Source organism: Barbatula barbatula (assembly GCF_947034865.1).
Source record: "Barbatula barbatula genome assembly, chromosome: 11".
In the NCBI taxonomy this organism is placed as follows: domain Eukaryota; kingdom Metazoa; phylum Chordata; class Actinopteri; order Cypriniformes; family Nemacheilidae; genus Barbatula; species Barbatula barbatula.
The window spans coordinates 12,244,305-12,266,323 of NC_136774.1; the positions used below are offsets into that span (position 1 = coordinate 12,244,305).

Genomic DNA, 22,019 nt, shown 5'->3' on the forward strand with positions numbered 1-22,019 from the left:
CATTTTCTAACCTTTATATACATTTTTTCCCCTGATTGTTTTATTGATATTCTGTCTCTATCAGTTAAAATGAACCTACCATGAGAATTATTGACCCTTTATTTCTTTGTAAGCAGGCAAACTTACAAAATTAGCAGGGGATGAAATAAGCATCTTAATTATTAGGGATCTAATAATTATTTCCTTTCAATGTGATTGTATGACACCTTCAGTCAAAACTCGCTTAAAGTGATAGTTCACCCAAAAATGAAAATTCTGTCATCTTTTACACCTTCTTGTCATCTCAGACCTGAAAAACCCAAAGAAGATATTTTGAAGAATTGTGGTAACCCAACAGCACTGCACCCTGTTCACTTCTTTTGTATGGACACAAAACCAATGCAAGTGAACGGGTGCTAGTTAAAAACTTTCCTCAAAATATCTTTTGTGTTCTGCAGAAGAAAGAAAGTCAAACAGGTTTGAAATGACACTAGTTCTGCTTGAGTAAAGCAGACATGCCCAGACCCATTCAACCAACACACCAGTAGCAGTCATACCACATACCTTTCCAGTCATGATGCTTTAACTCTTCCCACCCAATGCTGCCAAGAATCCTCTACTACCCTGCCTGCGTGTGTTTTCTTCTCAGCATGTGAAGCAACGTGTTCATCATCCCACTGTCATTTAAAGAGCCAATTAACCCGACTCCTATGTTGTTATTGCATTAGACTCACTGTATGAAATGCACTAATGATGATAGCTGAATAATGATACCCACCTGCTTTAATTATCTGCACCGATAACGAATGACTTCAGAACTTACCCGAAGATATAAAGAAAGCTCAATGAACATCTTCACCAAACCTTTTTTTCAAAAATAGCGAACTTTCTGATAGCATTGTATTGAAGGGATCACATCTACCATGTATAATTTCTGTGTTCAGGTGGACTTTGTGCGTGCGGTCACTGCAGGAGATCAGCTCAGAGAGGAGGATCATCTGGCTCTGGAAACCCTGATAGTTAACGTACCTCAGTCCCGCACGATAAAGAGCAACAGCCTGGAGCTCACGCCCTCGAACACACCCCAGCTCTCACCCGCAACCACACCCGCCAACAAAAAGAACAGGCTTCCCATTGGTAATCCTTCTTCATTTACTTGCATGTAAATAGGTGAAGCTTATGCGATTGCTGTGATTACACCTGAGACACTGTCTTGATATAAATACATTTCTTTAACCACTAGGTACCAGGGCACATTCTTTAAAAGAAAAACATGGGGATGTAAACGCCAAATAGACCACGTAGAACATATTTCTAAAATCTATATTTCTAAATCTAATTTTGTGACGTTCACCGATGCGGACAACTGTCAGTGGTCTTCTTTTAAAGGTCCAGTGTATGAAATGTTGCGGCATATAGTGGTGAGGCTTGCGAATTGCAACCAACGGCTCACCCGACACCTCCCTTTCAAGCATTACAGAGGCTGACACAGGACTAAGATGTCGTCACGTTCTCACTTCTTTGCGGAAGGAGATCATGTATTTATGAAACGCGTTCTGTAGAGCAGTTTGTCCATTTAGTGCTACTGTAGAAACAACATGGTGAATTCCATGCAATGGGACCCAAGGTTTATGTAGATAGAAATAGGTCATTCTAAGGTAATATGAACAGAACGCTTCTCTATGTCTTTATGTCTTTATACACCTCTGAACACATAGTTATGTATATTATATTGCATTTCTGTCAATAGATTCAAAAAACACTACACACTGGACCTTTTGGTTGTTAACTGTTTGATTGTTCCACATTCATTTACTGATCATTGACATTCTCATATCCACCAACTCTCTGATTCCCCTTCTGTCTTTTCCACCCTTTTTCTCTTGCCTCGCTGCCAATGATCATCAGGACAACAGCTGGCTGCCATAACGTGTTGGGAGCCCTCAGGCACGGGCCTGTCCGCTCATATACCTTTAGTAACCCCGTTTGGTGGGTAGCCCTGTCGCCCTGCCATGGGTCATGTGTTCAGGGGTCACTGCCCCTCTACGACTACTCCTCGCTTTGCCAATCATAGCTGTATCACGTTTTGCTGCTTGCTGTAACTCATCCGTTTTACGTGCACATGTGCCTCAAGCTATATTTTTGTAGTTGCTCCAACAAGAGAGTTCACGGGTACCATAAATCTTGTAATAAATTTTTATTTGTTGCTTAGTATTACCTGGTATTTATGGATATTATGAATATTAAAGGAACAGTTAACCCCACTTAACGTTTACTCACCCTCGAGTTGTTCCAAATGTGTATACATTTCTTTATTTGGTATAACACAGAGAAAGATATTTGGAAGAATGCTTGTAACCAGACAGTTCTTGGCCACCATTGACTACCATAGTAGGAAACATTACAATGATTGTCAAAAGGGTCCCAGAATGTTTGCTTACCCCACATTCTTCAAAATACCTTATTTTATGTTCAACAGAACAAAGACAATTATAAAGCAATATTTTCTACTATGGCAGTCAACGGTGTCCAAGAACTGTGTGGTTACAAGCATTCTTCCAAATAACTTTCTCTGTGTTCATCAATACAAATCAATTTATTCAGATTTGGAAACAATTTGAGGGTGAGTAAATGATGACATAATTTTCATTTTAGGCAAACTGTTCCTTTAATATCAAAAAGTGTAAACTGGGTGTTTATGGTGACTGCACTGAATGAGCATACATTTGTGGTTGATGTATCACATTTGTTTTGCTGTCATCATTTGAAAAAACTTTCATCATCAAAATTAATCAGGTCAAAAAGTTTACACAGCATTTTTAATGTTTTTGTGTTGTTTGTCTGTGATCTTAAGTTTGTTTTGGAGGTTTTTGAAAGTAGATCTGCATCATCCATTTCTCAAGCAGGCCTTATCATCCTTATATTTTAGGCTTTTCCATTTCGGCGCACAACTAGCTCACTTTTGTCTTTAACCCTTACATTTTGTCTCCCCTTGCACTCTTTTTCACCCAGCAGCCTCCCGAAGCCGAAGTCGATCCAACATGGCCCAGGAGGGTGAGACTGAGGCCAGCTCCCAAGAGTCTCTGCAGGAGGTCACACCTGAGGAAGTGCTAGTCATCTCACTTGGGACCTCGCCACAGACCATCCCCGGGATGATGTCAGAGAATGAGGTGAGGAGGTGTAGCCAATATATCACACACTGTACCAATGCAGTCATTTTATTGTATGCAATGATCATGGCAAATAAAAGAATAGATACAACGGAAATGTGTCAATATTACTTTGTCTGTAGGTTTTGACTCTGCATCTTGGAGACGGCGGTCAAGGAGATGCCCCGGTCGATGACACCAAACTGCATGGGAAACCTGACAAAACTCTGCGCTTCTCACTCTGCAGTGACAACCTGGAGGGCATTTCTGAAGGTGTGCTTTTACAAAGCGACCAGCAGATGGCTCTCTTGTACATTAATACTTTTATGTCTCTCTGTCTCTCGAGTTTCTTCTTGGTGTACATCATCTAAGACCTTAAATCAAAACCATAAAATATTTTTAAGTGTACCCTAGTTGGTAAAGACTTGTTCGGGTATTGGAAAGGTTGCACATTCAAATCCTTCAAGGGGCAATAAACGAATCTCCTATGTTCTTTTGTTTAAGTTTGCAAATTGTTGTCTATCTGCAGGGCCATCTAACCGCTCCAATTCAGTTTCGTCGTTGGACCTGGAGGTAGAGTCTGTGTCTGAAGGAGGACCAGGGCCATCTGGTAGCAACGGTGCAGAGGCCTTACAGCTATTAGAACATGAAAGCGGTAAATATGTGTTTTACATGAATCAAGACTACAGCAACAAATCAAACTGAGTTTCAAAATAGAGGAACATTGAATGCTCTCTTATAATATTCTGTGTTTTGCCTCATGTAGCTACTACTCAGGACAATTTGGACGATAAACTGAGAAAGTTTGAGATTCGGGACATGATGGGCCTGACGGATGACAGGGACATTTCCGAGACTGTCAGTGAGACCTGGAGCACTGACGTGCTGGGTAGCGACTTTGACCCTAACATGGATGAGGACCGATTGCAGGAGATAGCAGGTGAGACATAGCTAATTCCTACTGGATTTCAATCATGGGGCTGAAGTATTGAGGAAATACACTTCATGGTGTGCTTTATGACCAGCACACAAGTATTGACTATAATTAGTGTTGTTGTCACCGTCTATCTTTTTACAGTTTCGAACATTTCAACGGTAAAATTGAATTTGCAATCCTAACATTTACACCGAACACATGGGTTAGATGTAAGTGCTGAATGCATTTTATAGATAGATGAGGTTCAGTTTTTGTGCTCGCCGGTCAACTCATTACTGCCACCTTGTGGTTAAAGGAAAAGTTCACCTCAAAATCAAAATAGTGGTATTTTTTACTCACCCACATGACGTTCAACATGTTTTAAGACCTCCCGCCATCTTCAGAACACAAATAAAGATATTTTAGGTAGCTTTCTCATAGACATCATGGTTATAGTTGTTGTCAAGGTCCAGAAAAGTACTAAAGACATTGTTAAATTGGTCCATGCACTATCCATTTTTTGAAGCGACAAACATTAAATAAAAATAGCGAATTTAATCTGTGTATTACCCTCTGTTTTGTTAGTCTATGGAGCACGTCATGAGAGCACTTCGGCGCATTCGGTTTGAGAATAGCTTATTCAAATATATGTTGCTGATGTCACAATAGACTTTTCTTCCATGTTGTCTTGAGGGTTTTGGAACAAAAACTTTCTATTTTGTAATGAAAGGAAAATCATATTCTTGCAATTTATCATTAGAGACAAATTGCCCATGTATATAATTCTAAAAGGTCATGTGTTTCTTATACCCTCCAGTGTCTGTTAAATGAATTTGTCCCCAATTTAATTCCCTCCACCCTGGGTCAGTCTTGAATCCACTTCAATTTTGTTTGTGAAGTTTTATATAGAGCCGTCTTTCAACAACCTCAGACGGCTTCTCTCTTCAGTCCATTACATGCGATTTCTCTCTCATCTGTCTTTCACTCTCCTTCTCACCTCCCCACCATCTTTTCGCTCTCTTCCCTCGTCTTCCACGTCCTCTCTCCTTTTCTTGCACTCCCTCCGTCTCTCTGACATTCACACAGTCCCCGCAGTCTTATTGACCTTGGTTCCTTCTCATTTGCATTCTCCATTTTTCATTCCTCGGAATATGGCGTTGGGGGACTTTTCCATCATTAAGTGAATTTACAGCGATTTCCTTATGTGTTTTCTCCGAGGGATCGGGTTATGAGATACACATTAAATATCCATTAATACCTCATTATCCCACTGATAAGATTACCATGATAATGAGGCAGAAATTCTAATTGTTTCACTACTGCGGGTGCCACTCATTTAATCATGCACCTGAAAGACTGGCGGCACAGAGCCCCTGCCTCACTCACTGTAAACAGGGCCAGCGGGGGAAAGCTCTCCTGCTAGCCCACCAAACCTGCCCTTACGCACGTACTTAGGTAGACGTGACCCGTCGAGAGGTTCCGCCAGCATCATAGGGAGTGCTCATGATCTCTGCTTCCACCCGGCCATCAAACGCCCCACGCACGTGCAAACACCCCCCCGCTGGTCTAGCTGTCGTCTCACCCCCGCCCCTTTCCGCTCTCCGTCTCCATTCTTCTGGCTTGTTAGGCGGCAGCTCCTGTTGGGAGTGTTTGGGAGAGAGGAGGCGCTGTGTGGGACGCCGGTTGAGAGAATAATGAGGTTATGAGTGATGCTCGGCTCAATCTGCACCTCAATGTCGCAACCCCGATGATACAGCTTAGACATAGCGTGTCCGTTATCGGGGGGGTTTGCGATTAACCTCTTGCCATTCCTGTTGCAATCCACCTACCTGCTGCTTCAGATCAGAGACGGCCCCCTCACACCCATGTGTTTTCATGTGTGCGCTCTCCACAGGGGTCGCGGCGGAGCACGCATTGGGAAGCATGCTTTGCTTGCCGGTTCTACTAGACCCGTACGGTTCCACCATCTCAGAAACGACGAGCGAGGCCTGGAGTGTGGAGGTCCTGCCGAGTGACTCCGGTAAGAAGCTGTGCAAAATGTTAATGTTTCATATAGAATAAAGACTTTCTAATGTGTTTCAGTGTGAACCCAAAAATGAAAACCGTTATGGTTTACTCACTCTCAAGTTGTTCCAAACCTGTATACATTTGAACACAAAAGAAGATAAAAAAAAGACCCCATACATCTTGTCCCTCAACAATACAATAGACCCCCAAAATTTAGAACATTTAAGCTTAATTTAAAAACATTTAACTGCATTAGATAAGAAACATAAACCTAAACAAAGAAAAATAAAAAATAAATCAGTTTTTATTGTTTAACTTAATGGTATTTTATTTGTGCATGTTAGGTTAGGTCTCAAGTTCAATTAACATTTTTTTACTTTGGATACGATAAGATAAGATATGAATATAATATTAATATAACATATTTGGATAAAATATAATATACTATAATACTATATCATATAATAAAATGACATTTGTTTGGATATGCAGTAATGTTTTCATATTGTGTAATTGTATTTAATACATTTGAAATATTTTATCTTTATACTGACTGTATTTGAAGATTTTTGCAAAAAAGGATAACCTATTCATTGTGGATTGCAAATATTATTAATCAAACTGCAGCTGGGTTGTTTTGATTAAATAATAATAACTAAATCTGACTAACACAATAAAACAATTTAAAACATATCATTAAACAACTGTTAAAATGGAGTGATCCGTTTTTGCAAATAAACTCAAGTTATTTACACAATATTTGATTAATTTACACATAAAAAAATCAAAGCCAACTTTTAGGTATTTTTCTGTGGCCTTACTCAGTCAACATTAAATATATCAAGATTATATTTACACAGTATGTGCACATTATGTGGAAGTCATTTTACAAAGGCCTTTGCTGGTTCTCACAGACAGGGGTTACGTATATTATGTATAAATTCCACTGTGTAAATGTATAATGTTTGGTCATTTCAGTAAATGCTTGAATCTAAATTAAGTAAGAGAAAGTGCCGACAAATAAGACATACAAGTATCATGAAAATGTGGTCTATTTGTGATCTTATCTGCCTGCCTCTTCTCTAGATTAAAAGAGTGAGTGATTTTGCTTTTTGCATTGCTGGGTATTGTTTCACTTCAAGGCAGCAGGAAGTAGACTCCAAAGACCAATTCAGACCTGCATTATTACAAACGAGCACGTAAATTAGTCTTCCATAGAGATGCCATGGGTGTCTTTGTGTGAGTGTGTGTGAGGATGTGTCAGTGCGGTTAATGGATCTGTGTTTCAGAAGCTGCAGATCTGAAGCAGGAGGAGCGCCTGCAGGAGTTGGAAAGCTGCTCGGGTGTTGGGAGCACTTCAGACGACACCGAGGTCAGAGAGGTCAGCTCCCGACCCAGCACCCCGGGGCTCAGTGTGGTTTCAGGTACACACTCGCATGTACACACGCACACACATAAACACTTTTTGGCCATTTGGTCAGTACAGAGTAAAATAATGCCTGCAGATACAGAGGCTGGATTCTAAACCCAAATGAGCGCCATGGTTGTGTTTTTTTGTCGCTTTCGAGTAACTGATCGAACCAAACGAGAAAGTTCGAACATTCCAGTCACACCTCAGACTTAAGTGTTGTTCTCTGCCTCGCTGAGTTCTTCATTTGGTGACACTTCTGCCCTGACACTGTGATGAAGACGAATAACCAGGTAACACACACAGCAAACTCCCGACCGACTCCTCGTGGGGAGTTTTCCCAGTGGACTTCGACAGACGGATTGTCTTTCTTTTCCTCCTTCGTTCATTCCTGCCGTTTTCATCTCCCGTTCACCTACTCTGACCTCCCTAGAGGATTCCTCCGCCCTCTCCGAGCACTCGAGGGAGCGTCGGCGTGGTTTCCCCCTTTCCACGAGGGGCTTGAAATGAGATGGGCCATTCAACCTGGCCGCCACTCCATCACAACACATCACATACTCTTGCATATACCATTAAGTCTCTGTAGATGTAAAAGATATATGCACGGTCAAATCCCAAGTTTGAGAAAAGTAGACCGATGCTTGTTTTGCAAAGACAGCAGAACAAAGTTTTGAATCGTAATCTGTTCTTTTGTATCTGGAGTAGTATTTCATGAAAATGTTTCTCTCTAAAGGTAATACGTTTTCCTCTTGGATTTATAGTTTGAGGTTTTGCTGATGTGTTGTATGTTGCTTCTGCAGGCATCAGTGCCACGTCGGAGGACATTCCCAATAAGATTGAAGATCTGCGCTCGGAGTGCAGCTCAGACTTCGGAGGCAAAGATTCCGTGACCAGTCCAGATGGAGACGACTCTGTTCACGGTACAATATTCTCACTCGCATTTGAGCTACTGATGTTGCACGTTCACGCTGTGCCGCGCACTTTATGCTTAAATCTGCAATTTGTAATTGTTGCTTTTATATTGCCATCTCTATTGAAAACCTAAAATTGCAGGTTACTTTACATACTCATCTTTATGCATGGCGAGGTCAAATTACATTAAAGTCCCAGTGAAACTAAAGATTACAATTCCTTTTTTTTACTAAATATTGTGGTGTTTATTGTAAATAGCTTATCATTGTGGGTCATTGTCTTTTTTAAATTAATGTGCCCTCATAATCTTCCGTTAAATTCTGAAAATGCACGCCCAATATTTTCTTATTTGAAATTCCATTTTACTCGGAAATGCTTTAAAATACGGATGCAAAACGATCGCAACTTCTGGTTCACAGGGACATTAATGCAAAATCATACCAGACAGCTCAATGGATTCTAAATTAGAAATGGTTATTTTTTATATTACGCGTCGTATCGCGTCTTGTTGCAACCCACCCCAGATGTTTACATTTTTTTTATTACTAAATATATTTTCAAACCTTTTGTTTTTTTGATAGGAAATATGTAATGCTTCAACACGTGTTACCTTAAATTACAGTCTAGTCAGCAATTACCTGTAGTAAGCTTTAGGAAATCCCAAATTATCATACTTGTGAGAGTAAACAACAGATTTCAAACCTGTTTGAGATTTCAAAGCAGATTTCCAAACCGTATGTATTCCGCTTGCTGGGTCGTCAGGTTAACACTCCTATTGAAAGTGTTTCTTGGACTCTGTGGTATGAGACTAACATCTCTGTTCTTCTTCTTTCACCTCTCTAGGAGCTCACAGTCTGTCTTGCGCAGCCTCTCAAGCAGATTCACTGCTGGCTATGTTTGATCCCCTCTCCTCTGGAGAAGGTAATGTCAGTTCCCAGCATGCATTGCAGTGAGATGCAGTACTTACACATGTAGGAGCAAGAAAGGAGCACTATTAATGTCCCTTAATGACCAGAGCACTCTGAACAGTGTGTGTGTGTTGAGAAATAAAGAGAAATGTATTTTTATCGTCATATGGCCGTCTTTATAGTCCGATTACTAGTGAAATATATACAAATTTGTGTTTAAAGGGAAAATTGTCCCGCCAAGCTTGCATATTTTCAGTGGGATGCCTATGGAGTTGCTTAAATGTATTCGAAAAACATTGTGAAAGTGTGGGAATTTGTGTGTGTGGGGCAAGGTGAGGGGATGACAGGTTGCTAGACCTCACCGCAGGCGTTTTGGCTCGGTGGCCTGTCCCCACTGAGCCGGTGGCACGGGGCTGGCATTGCAAGGTGCTCGGCAGAGATACTGTACCCTTGGAACAGGTGGCCTACTTTCACCTGAGGTCTGTCTCACTCTGACAGCTATCTCAAGGTCTCTCCCACACACGCCCGCTGGCTTTGCCTGTGTGCGTAGAATTTAAGATTTTATGAATGCCCATTGAACAAGCCATGTCACGACCCTAGCGTCTAGGTTGTTTTCCCAAAACTGAAGGTTATGGTGCGGAAAAAATCTAAAGTTTTTTTTATCAGCATTATGTTTTGTAAGCGCAAAGGCAACATTTTGGTCACGTGTCTTTGCAGGGTCTTCCACTGGCACCATCGTACGGCCCAAGGTACACTATGCCCGCCCCCCGCACCCTCCCCCTGATCCACCCATTCCAGAGGCCAGCGTCACTGGCAACCAGGAGCCCCGTCCACCTCTGTTTGCCCCCCATCTGGCGCATGGTGATCTGGAGCACCCCAAGCAGAGACACTCGTACCCCGAAAGGCTGGTGAGGAGCCGCAGCACAGATGTGGTGTCCGCTGGCCGCAGACCCAACAGCGACCCCGGACTGAACCGCAGGACCATGATGGAGGAAAAAGACCCTGCAGGAGCGTTCTCCACAGGGCCCACTTCTTCTCCGAGCAAAGATTCTCTTAAAGGAGAGGTGAGGAGAGTGATTTCAGTGACTGTAACTGGTTGCACAAAATTATGTCATCATTTATTTACCCTCATGTTATTCAAAACCTGTATATGACTCTTTCTTATGTGGAACACAAAAGAACATATTTTGAGAAAGGTCTCAGTGGTTTTGTGACCATATAATGGACGTCAATGGGGGGCAAAGTGGTTCTTTAAAAGAATAAAGTCATATAGGTGTGGAATGAATGGAGGATGAATAAATGATTAAACGTTTCTCGTTTAAACGAGTGTCTTTATAGTGCCCAGTCTGTGATTTAAGTGTACATAATAAACTCATCAGTTTGGCTTTTGTTGTGTGTTGCAGAACAGTCATCTTTTTGAACTTATGACATTAGTCAAGAAAATATATTTTGACAGTTATATTGTTTGTTTTCGTGTGCTTGACTGTTTATTTGTGTTCAGCCGGAGGACAGGAAGGACAGTGATGATGAGAAGTCTGACAGAAACAGACCCTGGTGGAAGAAACGCTTCGTTCCTGCAATTCCTAAAGGTGAGAAGCACATCTCTCACTCTCTGCCTGATTTATTTGGCATACATGCTTTCATCCAGTGGATCTTTTAAGTCATGGCTAGTCAGAAAAATGACAGCAAACCAAATGATGATGTTGCCACACTAAAGCTTATAAATCTAAAAACATCAGTTAAAGGAGTGGTTCACCTGCAAAATTAAAATTCTGTCATAATTGACCTCTTGTCATTTCAAACCTGTATGACTTTCTTTCTTCTGCAGAACACAAAAGAAAATATTTTGAAAAATATTGGTAACAGAACAGCATAGGCCCGTTCTATTGTAACCAATGCAAGTGAATTGGGGGCCCTTAACAACATTCCTCAAAAATCTGAAAAGAATGTCATACAGGTTTGAAATGACAAGAGGTCAATTATGACAGAATTTTAATTTTGAAGGTGAACTACTCCTTTAACTTACGTTTTTAGATATAAGCTTTAGTGTGGAAAAATCACCATTTGGTTTGCCGTAATTTTTCTGACTAGACATGTCTTAAAAGATCCACTGGATGAAAGCATGTATGCTAGAATTTTCATTTTGAAAATGAACTCCATTAAGGCAAAATACCACAACGCACAGTAAAAAGATAACTGTTTTTAGAAACAAGGCAGAAGAACAGTCTGAATAAAATTTTAAATATGATATCTTGTTTTAATATCAGCATTAAAGGTATATCATCTTTTTATTCACCTTGTTGTCATTTAAAATACCCGTATGACTTTCGTTCTACTTCCGAACACAAAAGAAGATATTTTGAGGAATGTTGGTGACCAAACAATTTGCCATTGTATTGCACACAGAACTACTGAGACAGTTTCAAAATACACAGGTTTTGAATAAATGTTGACTGAATTTTTATAACTATTACTTAATATCAGCATAAATATCAGCGATTATACGTTTTATATTGTATCCCCAAAATTGGGTTAGTGTTTTTATTGTAATCTCTTAAAAAAACAAAAAAACTGGTGATGTAAGAATCAATACTAATTGTTGCATTATTGGTTACAGAAGTGGCTCTGTCTTTGTGATAATATAATACATACTGTAGTTAAGAAGTAGCGGTTAGCATGGGTAGCGGTTAGCATGGCTTGGGCAAAAAGGATGTGTTTGTAAAGCCCAACCGTGTTTGTTGCTGTCTGTGTTCCCAACACAGTGCTCTATTGGACAGCAGAGGGTGAACTTCCAGGTAACCCACTCTTCAAACTCTCTCCCACTATGCACTAGCAGCCCGAGTACGTGTTGGGTTCCATAGATTCCTCCTCGCCCCATTTTGTGACTGCTAGAGCCGTCCCACTTCATTTCCTCATTCATGCAGCCATTTTGATTCCATAGTTTATTTTTGCAGTGGTTGATCCGTATAAATGTAAAAATGTTTGGTGGGTTATGCACTTTAGAGAATAGTCTATCCTAAAAATGGAAATTCAGTCATATAATCCTCCGTCTGTTGTTTTAAACCTGTTTGATGTTTTCACTTTCTTGGAAAAGGATGTACGGGTTGTTTTTAAGGCTTTTGCAATTATTAACTAATATTATTAACTTTTCTGACTGACACAGATCTTTTTAAACAGGTTTGCAAGAAAATTTGGATGACTATATGAAGACAGCATTTCTGGCTATTTCTTTAAAAAGATGCATATTACTGTATCGTATATTACTGTGTTTGATATTACTGTAACATAAAGAATCATCTCTGTATTCGTACATACAGCATAAATTCACACAAACATCTGCTAATACACATTTTAAAACACAGAGCCCCCACATCTGTGTGCTTGCACCATAGTAGTGACCATAGTGTTCCCTGTCATAGTACCCCATTGCTGAACATTTTGTAGCATTTTACAACTGAATATAAATGAAGCAAAAACATCCACAGCATGTTGGTCCATTCGACTATGTGGACATTAATGGGCCGGAGGAGAGGTGATGTTTTGTGCTTTGGGTTCTCCAAGAAATGTTACTGCAGCGTCTTGCCTGTTTGTGAGTTTAAACTGCTTGTGTTTTGTTCCACAGTGCCAATCAGTGGACTCCGAAAGCGGGACAAGCCAGAAAAGGACGAACAAGGAGCAGAGAGGGTCCCACAAGGTCCTTCATCTCTTTTATTAAAATGTTTTGCCCATGTATACATTCAACCACATGGCAAGCTCAGCAAAGAAGAGGTCGTATGTTGACTGCATGTGTTTGTATACACGCATCAGGGTTATCAGATGAGCCCTCGATGTTCAGGCAGAGCTCCAAGACTCAGTCAGCAGAGGCGATAATGGACAAGTACATCAAGTACATGGAGAAACGACCCACCCACAGTGATGGAGCTGTTGCAGGATCTTATGGTGGACAAGGTTTGCCATATAATAATAGTACATGCTGTTATCTTTCTTAAAGCAATTTCTCATTTGTAGATCTAAAATTTTAAACAACGGTTTTCTCTGTTTTTGCAGAGTCGTCTAGAGAGGGAGACAGCGAACATGACTCGCCAAAAGACGAAGCTCTGCAGAACATCTCAGCAGATGATCTACCAGACTCTGCCAGTCAGACGGCGCCACCTCAGGATAAGACGTTCTCATTCAGGTCTTTTACATTTTACATTACTTTTTACTCAGTTTTTTTTATAAAACCATTTATATTAATATCTGTAGAGCCAAAACCATATAGGCAATTCCATGCAAATGTCAACCTTAAAGGGACAGTTCACCCAAAATGAAAAATCTGTCATCAATTATCAGGGCTTATAGTTTTCCCTGTGCCGGATCTCCGGCTTGCGGCATTTTGTTGCGATTACAATTAAAAGAGTTTCTTGATATCAGCTCGAGTTCATAAGTTCGCCTACCAATGGTATGAGATGAACACAGCCATCACTCAAACAAACATTACTAGCCAATCAGAAGTAAAATGGGGCGGGTCTTGGAGTGTGGTAGCTGGGGTGGAGACATCACGTTGGAGAGTAGTAAGCAAACACAGTCGGCAGGATGGAGAGTAAGTTTATAAAGCCTGAAACAGGTTTCAGCTTTTAAGTCCGTTACAAATATGAAATACGTTACAATTTGGAGACGGACATAAAGATCGATAATGTTGTTTTTCGGCAAGTCATTATATCAGACGCTTGTTTTAGCGGCCGCTTCATTCAGAACATAATTTTGCAAGTTGTCGTTATGTATCTTGAGAGTCCTTGAAAAATAGACGCCAAAATATACCAGAAAAGTTTGATAAAAAAATAATCTTAAACTAGTGTAAAGTAGGATTGGTGCATGATATTCAGAGGAAAAAAGAGAACTTGCGGTGCATTATTGAATGTTTTCATATAAAAGCAGTTGTCCACTATTTGCCTTTTGTTTCAGTCTTAGGAAATGTTATATTAATAACATTATATTATTAATATAATTACCAATATATCTGTTATAAACTTCCAATGTTAAAGAATCATCGGTTATCGTTATCGGCCAAAATGTACATATCGGTGCATCCCTAATTATTAAGACAGTGACAAGATCAATGTACAATGTTATAAACACGCTGATGTCTCTAATGAATGGATACATTTAAATGAACTGAAACTGCAACATGCAGCGCGTGCAATAACCTTTATTACATACAGATTAATGAGGACAAACGCTGCACGAATGACGTAGATTAGCCATCTAGTGCCTGTGTGTGTATTATTGATGTATTATTTACTTTTTGTGTTCAATTATTGTTTAATGAATTTTTGCTGATTACAATAAAATGTGTATTTATATATATCTATTAACTACTCAAGAGGTGCCATTTGTTAATGCCATCTGATTTGACATTAGCATAAGATATATTTGCTCAAACCATCAACCTTCTGTATTAAATATTAAGGTGACTGTTAAACTAATAAACATTTGAACTAATATTTCCAATATTGCTACTCGGAATTGGGTAATTATAATAGTTTGTTTTTGTGTTGCTAACTGAAAAATATCTATTTTTGGCAACAAAAAAACGGTTTTAGCAAATGTTTTCACCATACTGATAGGTCAGATGTCAATATTAGGTGGTTTAAATACCCATCTGAAGTCTTTTTTAAAGTTATATTTTGTGATGTTAAAGCATAGTTTTTCCATTGTCAAGAGAAATTAATTGTCACATAACCTAATTGTCACATCCATAACTGTCCATATTTCTCATAAATAGCCACATGAAAAGTTCTATGAAGAGCCGTCTCGTCTTGATTTGTTGGGTATTATGTTTTCTGGTTCGCACATTTTAATTCACAGAAATCCTGCAAAGAATGTGTCTTAAAACCGTGCATGCTTTTTTATCACATCCATTACACATTCATTTTTCTCTCTTTTAAAATATAAAACTTGTGTTTAGACTGATATTTTTCTGATGTTTGGACTCTATCATCAAGAGTTTATTAAAATATATACAAATGGTTCAATGTAATCGACATCTTCGAGAGTTTGTATTTCACATTTTGACTAAAAATGTCAAATCCATCCAGCTGGGATTGCACATATTTGCGAAAAATCTCCATCGTGGTACTTAACCTGCTGCATCTTTCATCTCCCCAGTGATATTAAGAAGAAGCTCCGGCTGGCCCTGTGCTCAGCAGATTCAGTTGTATTTCCCATCATTCCCCATGCGACAACGCGCAACGGTCTCCCGGACCACACAGATCCTGAAGGTCATTTCTCCCTGATATTTTATAAAGGATTATTATTTAAATAGCTTTTGAACGAAAATGATACTTCAGTCCTAATGTATCCTTAACATTTTATAGAAACTCGACCAAAGGTAGGTTTTTGTAGCTCTGTTCTCATGGGATGAAAGCAGCAGTTATTCAGGTTCCGAGGTTCCAAACCCAGCGCATTAATGTCTGGCCCCTGTCTCCTTCCCCTCCTCAGACAACGAGATCGTGTGCTTTCTGAAGGTGCAGCTGGCGGAGGCCATTAACCTGCAGGATAAGAACCAGATGGCTCAGATCCAGGAGACTACGCGCTGCGTCAGCCACCTCGACCCCCGCACCTGCAGAAAACTGCTCACTGCCATGGCAGAGGACTACAGGTACATTACTCTCTCTCGCTTACTCTTTCAGTCTCATTGTCTTTCTCCTGTAGTCTCTCCTCTCACACACATCCATGAATCACTTTTTAATAAAAGCTAGTGCCGACATATTTTTGGGCATGACTCCATAATGAGAGTTGCGATGGGTTTGTGCGGCAGGAAGCGGGCCCCATACATCGCCTATCTGACACGGTGCCGACAGGGACTGCAGACGTCTCAGGCTCATCTGGAGAGGCTCCTGCAGAGGGTTCTGAGAGATAAAGAAGTGGCCAACCGTTACTTCACCACCGTATGCGTCCGACTGCTGCTGGAACACATGGAGTCCAAGATGCTCGACTTCTTCAAAGGTGTCTGCTTACCGTATGGGTGTCTGTTGTTCGTATTGTTCCACCTGTAAGGTTGCGCTAATGCTTGGCTTTCCTTCAGAATTGACCCACGTTTTTCCAAAAAATCTGTCACAATGTACGGTTCTGCACACACAAATAAAATAAAAATAACATTGAGCTCACACATTGATAATAAAAGTCCCTGTTTATAAATATTCAGTGGGAAATGGTTCTTTTTGGGTCTAGTTTTGTGTTGATGGCTTTGAAAGATCTAGCATGTAGCTTTGCAGTGAAATATATTTATTTAATCTGAGACCGAATCTCTGTTTCTGCAGCGTTTCAGGGCTGTACAGCTTCTGACGATAAGACTGCATCAGTGGAGGATTTCCTGAGGTACCTGTACGGAGCCATGGCCCACGATGCCATCTGGCAGTACGCCAGCGAAGAGCAGCTCCAGGACGCCCAGATGGCCATCGAACGCAGCGTCATGAACCGCATCTTCAAACTGGCTTTCTGCCCCAATCAGGACGGGGACATACTGCGAGATGAGTGAGGAATATCAGAAATCCGTCTCCATATTTTACTCTTGCATTGTGTTCTAAGCAGGCTTTATTGCATTCTGCATGCAAGCAAACATTGGTCTAGAGCTCCAATTAACATTGCATTCTGATGATTTGTCTTCCTGCTTGGGACACAGCGTTAGCCTTCTTAAATGTCTTGTGTTAACATAACGTCTTTTCTTTTAAAGGCTTTTTCACGAGCACATTCAACGTCTGTCTAAAGTGGTGACAGCCAATCACAAGGCCCTGCAGATCCCAGAGGTCACTATTTCCATTTCATATACAATACAAATATTCTTTATGATATAGACGGTATCAAAGCAACAACATAAAAAAAACGCTACTGCGCTTTGTGGCCCAACTTAACTTCAGGTACACATCCACAAAAATGTCCCGGTAGACTATTTCTGAAAACAGGCGAAAGAAATTACAAATTAATTAGACAAGCTAGCATGTTTCATATTTTGTCTTGTCACTATTATTTCGGGTTACCAGTAGAAGCGTTACATGGCTTGACTTAAATGCAACAAAGTTACATGACCCCTTCAACAAAATATTTATTTAATACAATTATTATACAATTAAATAGTCAAACCGATCAACAACACAGACCGGAAGTTAACTTCAGGCCTGGTGCGTGCATCCGATGAAACCATCTATACGTCTTAACAAATAAAATTATCTATATATATAAAATAGATATCTATTTGTTTACATATCTTGTGTGTGTATGTGCAGGTTTATCTAAAGGAAGCACCGTGGCCCTCAGCGCAGGCAGAGATCAGGACCATCAATGCTTACAAGACCCCGCGAGATAAAGTGCAGTGTATCCTGCGCATGTGCTCCACCATTATGAACCTGCTGAGTCTGGCCAATGAGGACGCTGTACCTGGAGCGGATGACTTCGTCCCTGTGCTCGTCTTTGTGCTAATTAAAGTGAGTACAGAGACACAATCACATACACTGCTAATTGTCTTGTGCATTCTGTAGCGTGTTGATTATTGCTGATAGCCCCAAAAGCATGTCCTCTAAATCATGAAATACTTACAATACTCTTCGGTTTATTATAAAGGTATCTCTTTAGAAGTGGTTCATTATGGTGTAATTTCAGCATGCTTTTAACCAATTATAATCTCAATAACAATTTCACATCAACAGATAATGGCTTTATTAAACCGCTTTCAAGCTGTAATGAAAAACTGCTCATCCATACAAATAGAATCTTAATAGAGCAGTCTTTATTCCTTTAAAAGATGCTGAATAATCTCTGCTTTCTGGACTCGGCTGAAGTTTAAAACCCACAGCACATAGTCACATGTTTAGAATTACACGTACAGCTCCAGAAAAAAAATGACGAAACCACTCCAAGTTTGTCTTGAATCAGCATTGCGACATGTTTTGTGTTCATTCAATTCTTCACCTCAATGTGAAAAACTGAGAACATGCCAAGATACTTGAAAGCTGTGAATAAAAATAGGGTCATTCCATCCTGGTTTTTATTTTATATATAATATGATTTAATTTATTATTAATAAATGCAAAAAGAAAATAAATATTTTGAATTTGGGAGAAATGTTGTCAGCAGTTCACATAATTATACAAAAAATGATCAATTCTCCTAAACTTAAAAACAGAAAACTGAAAATAATTTAAAACATGTTTTTAAAATTCAGAGCTGTAAAATATAGAAGAATTCACTGTTGCTTACGCTAGACTTGCATTGTTTGCTTAACGGCATGTTTTTAAGTTTTTTTGTTTGCTTAGACTAGTTTTGTTTATTTTAACTTTTTTTGTTCGCCATACCTGTTTGTTTTCTCGAGTGCGTACGTGCACGCCCACGCCAGATTTGTCCGCACTCGAATGTGTAAGCATGCACGGCGCGGGTGGTCAGGTGTTATCTGGTACGTTAATCCACCCCCTTCTCCCCCCCCCACTCTCCCCACAGGCAAACCCACCCTGCCTTCTGTCCACTATTCAGTACATCAATAATTTCTACGCCAGCAGGCTGAGCGGGGAGGAGTGCTATTGGTGGATGCAGTTCACTGCCGCCGTGGAATTCATTAAAACCATCGACGATCGCAAGTGAAGCAGAACAAGCCACCTGTATGGGCAGACTGTAGGAAAGAGAGAGAGGACGCCCACTCCTACCCTTCAAGACCGCACAGTGAGGCATCGCCTCAGTCTGTATAGCTGTACATAGAGACAGAAACATTTAAAGTTGAAAAACTATCAAAAGTTAAATGCGATCATGCCAGGTTTTACTGCGGTGGGGGTATTTAACAAACGGAAAAAAAAACTTAATGAAAATGGCTGGTCTACTGATTTTGTCAATAACCCACATCTCTTTTTCTGTGTAGTACTGGGGAGGTGCTGGGGCGTAGAATACAATTTTATATAAAAGATTTAGCGAATAACTAGCTCTGTTATGAGATACCTATGAAATAATAAAGGGACCAGGAACTACCTGCAATGATAACTTGTGTGTCGGGACGCTCCAGAGGCGAATCCTTCATTTTTGCCTCCTCGTGCAATCGTAGGCCACTGAAAGCTAACCATCATAGTCACATTAGTGAACGCATCACCATACGTAGATTCAACCAGTGTATGTTACAGTTTATCAAACCAATCACGCCATTGTTTTAACAGGGCAGCTTGTTCTATGAATGTAAACAGGTGTTGTCATTATTGTACATTCACACTTTACTACGTCTCCCAGACAATTTGGAATTAAGGGCCCACATATTTATATAAAATAAAATGTATTTATTACTTTACTCCTGTATTTAATGTTTCTTTTTTATATGTGCTGACTTGATGTCGGGCAGATGGCAGTTCACCGCACACAGTTTTGGTGTTCGAGTAATGCATTTAAAACTCACAGCGTTGTTGCAACAGGGTGTCCTCTCAGTGGTAGATGCGGTTCGCTGTTATAAATTAGTGCCTTGGTGATGTTCGCATAATAACACTGGTTCTTTAAGTGGATTTTCTGCCCCAAATTGAAATTCCTATGTCTTCAGATGAGGAAGTTCAGCCCATCAGAGTTGACAAACCAGGGCAAAAGTGAGTATGTTATTCATAACGCGGACAGTTAGGATGTGGGTTGACTCCGCTTATGTTGACTATGTGCTTTCAAAGTGTGCTGCTATTCAATTATATGGTGGATGGGATTATGTGACAATTGATACGAAACTTATTGTAAAGAATGCGTACGGCTCATCTTGTGTGATGTCATCAGCTTTCTAGTATTCATATATTTCATTCAGTTCTTAAGTGATCTGTATTAAACTGTTTTCACTTTATTAACACTTGTCTTGAATAATAATACTTCCATATCCGCAGGAATGCCTGGCATTAATGGAATATTTAAACAGTGTGGTTTAAATATACACTTATTTTTTTCAATTATTAGTGGACTTGCTAAATTGATGCATTTGTTTATTTGTGATGTGACATTCAACGTGTTAAAGGTTACCTCGTGTCTGTTAGATCCATCTTATGTTTACGCCTTTCCTACCATCATTATCTTTTGCGATCTTTGCAATCTATTGCATTAGACTGTATAGCCAGGAATATTAAATGTGTATCCGTTTTATTGTTCTGGATACAACTTCCCACCAACTTTTGCACATGAACAGATCTGAGGCAAAAGAGCAGCACTCCTAAGATTGTGATGCTGTCACGTTTTCCTCCTTCAAATATGCCTTTTAATGATCAATCGCTGGTGTTCCTATAAGAAAACTGAGGATCTAAATGGTCCTGAAATAGCAGATACACTTGGAACAATAAGTTCTACCTCCTGCTAGTACAAAAAGGATGAATAAAATATAGCTCTGCCGTTCTTTTCCTCTAGCTCTTGTAGCCATTAGAGCTCTGTACATGTTTTATTTCTGTCCATCTGATTTGAATGGTGCATGAACTCAATATGCTGATCGCCAGTTGCTAATGCAATGTGAAATCTCTGCTCTCGCACGAACCGTAACCGAGCACCAGCTGCAAGCCTCTTCGTGTAGTCGCAGTACATAGAACAACATTTATATTATATGTAGATGTTGGAACTGGGTGTTTTATTTTTTCCTTTTTTATAATGTGACATAACATTTTTCACCCTTTTGTAACATGGGTCATATTGATTTATTTCACACGTGGTTCGGACTGGAAATGTTATACAACATGTTCCAGGTGCTGGTTTTGATCGCAATGGTTGGATGTTTCGGTAACGTTGCAGCAATGTTGTATCTAGAGTTTATTTGCCAAAAGATTCAAAGACTATATATTAAAATCCCCATGACATTTTTTAGTTTCTCAGTGCTTATAGTCTCAACAACAGTATGCACCTTGGTTCATGTAAGCCGTGGCAAACATTTTGAAGATGTCTATCTTGATGGCTTCTATTGTATTTTTCAAGTAAAGGGTTGTTCTTGTTGATTTTGAATACAGTGTTATGTATTTTAACTGGAAGAAATAAAAGGTGGCAGCAATCTGAAAAGGCTAATAACATCATCTTCAAGGTTTTGAATAAGGGAGTTTTAATTGAATGCATGAAACACTTTAAATCAAATGCACTACAATTGAGTTGATTTTTCTGGTTTACATAATTAAGCGAAAGTGAATTATGAAAATGTACCCACCAATGAATTACATAACTGGTGTAAACAGGGTTTTGGGGCAAGTGAAGTTTGAGACCCAGACTGAACTGGTTTAATAAGCAGCACATGACTTAGGGTGTTTTTAGGAGCTTTAAAATCCCTACTGTACCATGTTGGTTTGAAAGAGCATGCTAATCAAGCTGAACTATGGGAAATATTTTACATTCATAAGCGTACTCAAACTTCTGGTGGTAAAATATTCTTTGTTGATTTATTATAAACCTGTACGTAATTCTAAAAAAAAAAATTATTAAAAAAGACTTTTCGCTGTGTGCAATGTCTGTTTTTAAGCCAAGTAGATATGTTTGCTTTTTACATTCTAAAGCACGTCCGAGTGTGGCGAGGTGCAAATTTGCTTGGTTTTTATTGTTTCTCGTAATTTTGTTAGCCTACACAACACCTCTCTGCAAAGGCAAGGTCAGACTCCGCCTCGACTTTCTGCGCAAATCAATGACCACGAACAAACAAAAAAAATGTTTCAATTAACAAGGAACCAACTATTTTTAAAATATATACAGATTCATTTACATTATGATTTCTGATATCACCTGAACATTGAATGCATGGC

The 22,019-nt window shown here is 39.7% G+C and overlaps 1 protein-coding gene across 2 annotated transcripts in view; it reads left to right on the forward strand.

The window, feature by feature from the left end:
- The window catches only part of gapvd1 (GTPase activating protein and VPS9 domains 1), a 38,702-nt gene extending 16,979 nt beyond the window's left edge, over positions 1-21,723 (forward strand). The window contains exons 7-27 of one of the 2 annotated variants that reach the window (XM_079467896.1): positions 924-1,116; positions 2,992-3,149; positions 3,272-3,401; positions 3,658-3,783; positions 3,895-4,068; positions 5,939-6,064; positions 7,341-7,475; positions 8,260-8,379; positions 9,215-9,292; positions 9,997-10,343; positions 10,781-10,868; positions 12,902-12,973; positions 13,087-13,227; positions 13,327-13,456; positions 15,427-15,539; positions 15,760-15,919; positions 16,079-16,266; positions 16,581-16,794; positions 16,994-17,066; positions 17,544-17,741; positions 18,751-21,723. In XM_079467896.1, coding sequence (XP_079324022.1) covers positions 924-1,116; positions 2,992-3,149; positions 3,272-3,401; positions 3,658-3,783; positions 3,895-4,068; positions 5,939-6,064; positions 7,341-7,475; positions 8,260-8,379; positions 9,215-9,292; positions 9,997-10,343; positions 10,781-10,868; positions 12,902-12,973; positions 13,087-13,227; positions 13,327-13,456; positions 15,427-15,539; positions 15,760-15,919; positions 16,079-16,266; positions 16,581-16,794; positions 16,994-17,066; positions 17,544-17,741; positions 18,751-18,891 — 3,105 coding nt within the window. In that variant the 3' untranslated portion in view covers positions 18,892-21,723. The remainder of the gene's footprint in view (positions 1-923; positions 1,117-2,991; positions 3,150-3,271; positions 3,402-3,657; positions 3,784-3,894; positions 4,069-5,938; positions 6,065-7,340; positions 7,476-8,259; positions 8,380-9,214; positions 9,293-9,996; positions 10,344-10,780; positions 10,869-12,901; positions 12,974-13,086; positions 13,228-13,326; positions 13,457-15,426; positions 15,540-15,759; positions 15,920-16,078; positions 16,267-16,580; positions 16,795-16,993; positions 17,067-17,543; positions 17,742-18,750) is intronic. The other variant, XM_079467897.1, reaches the window with a different exon arrangement.
- Positions 21,724-22,019: the final 296 nt, after the last annotated feature.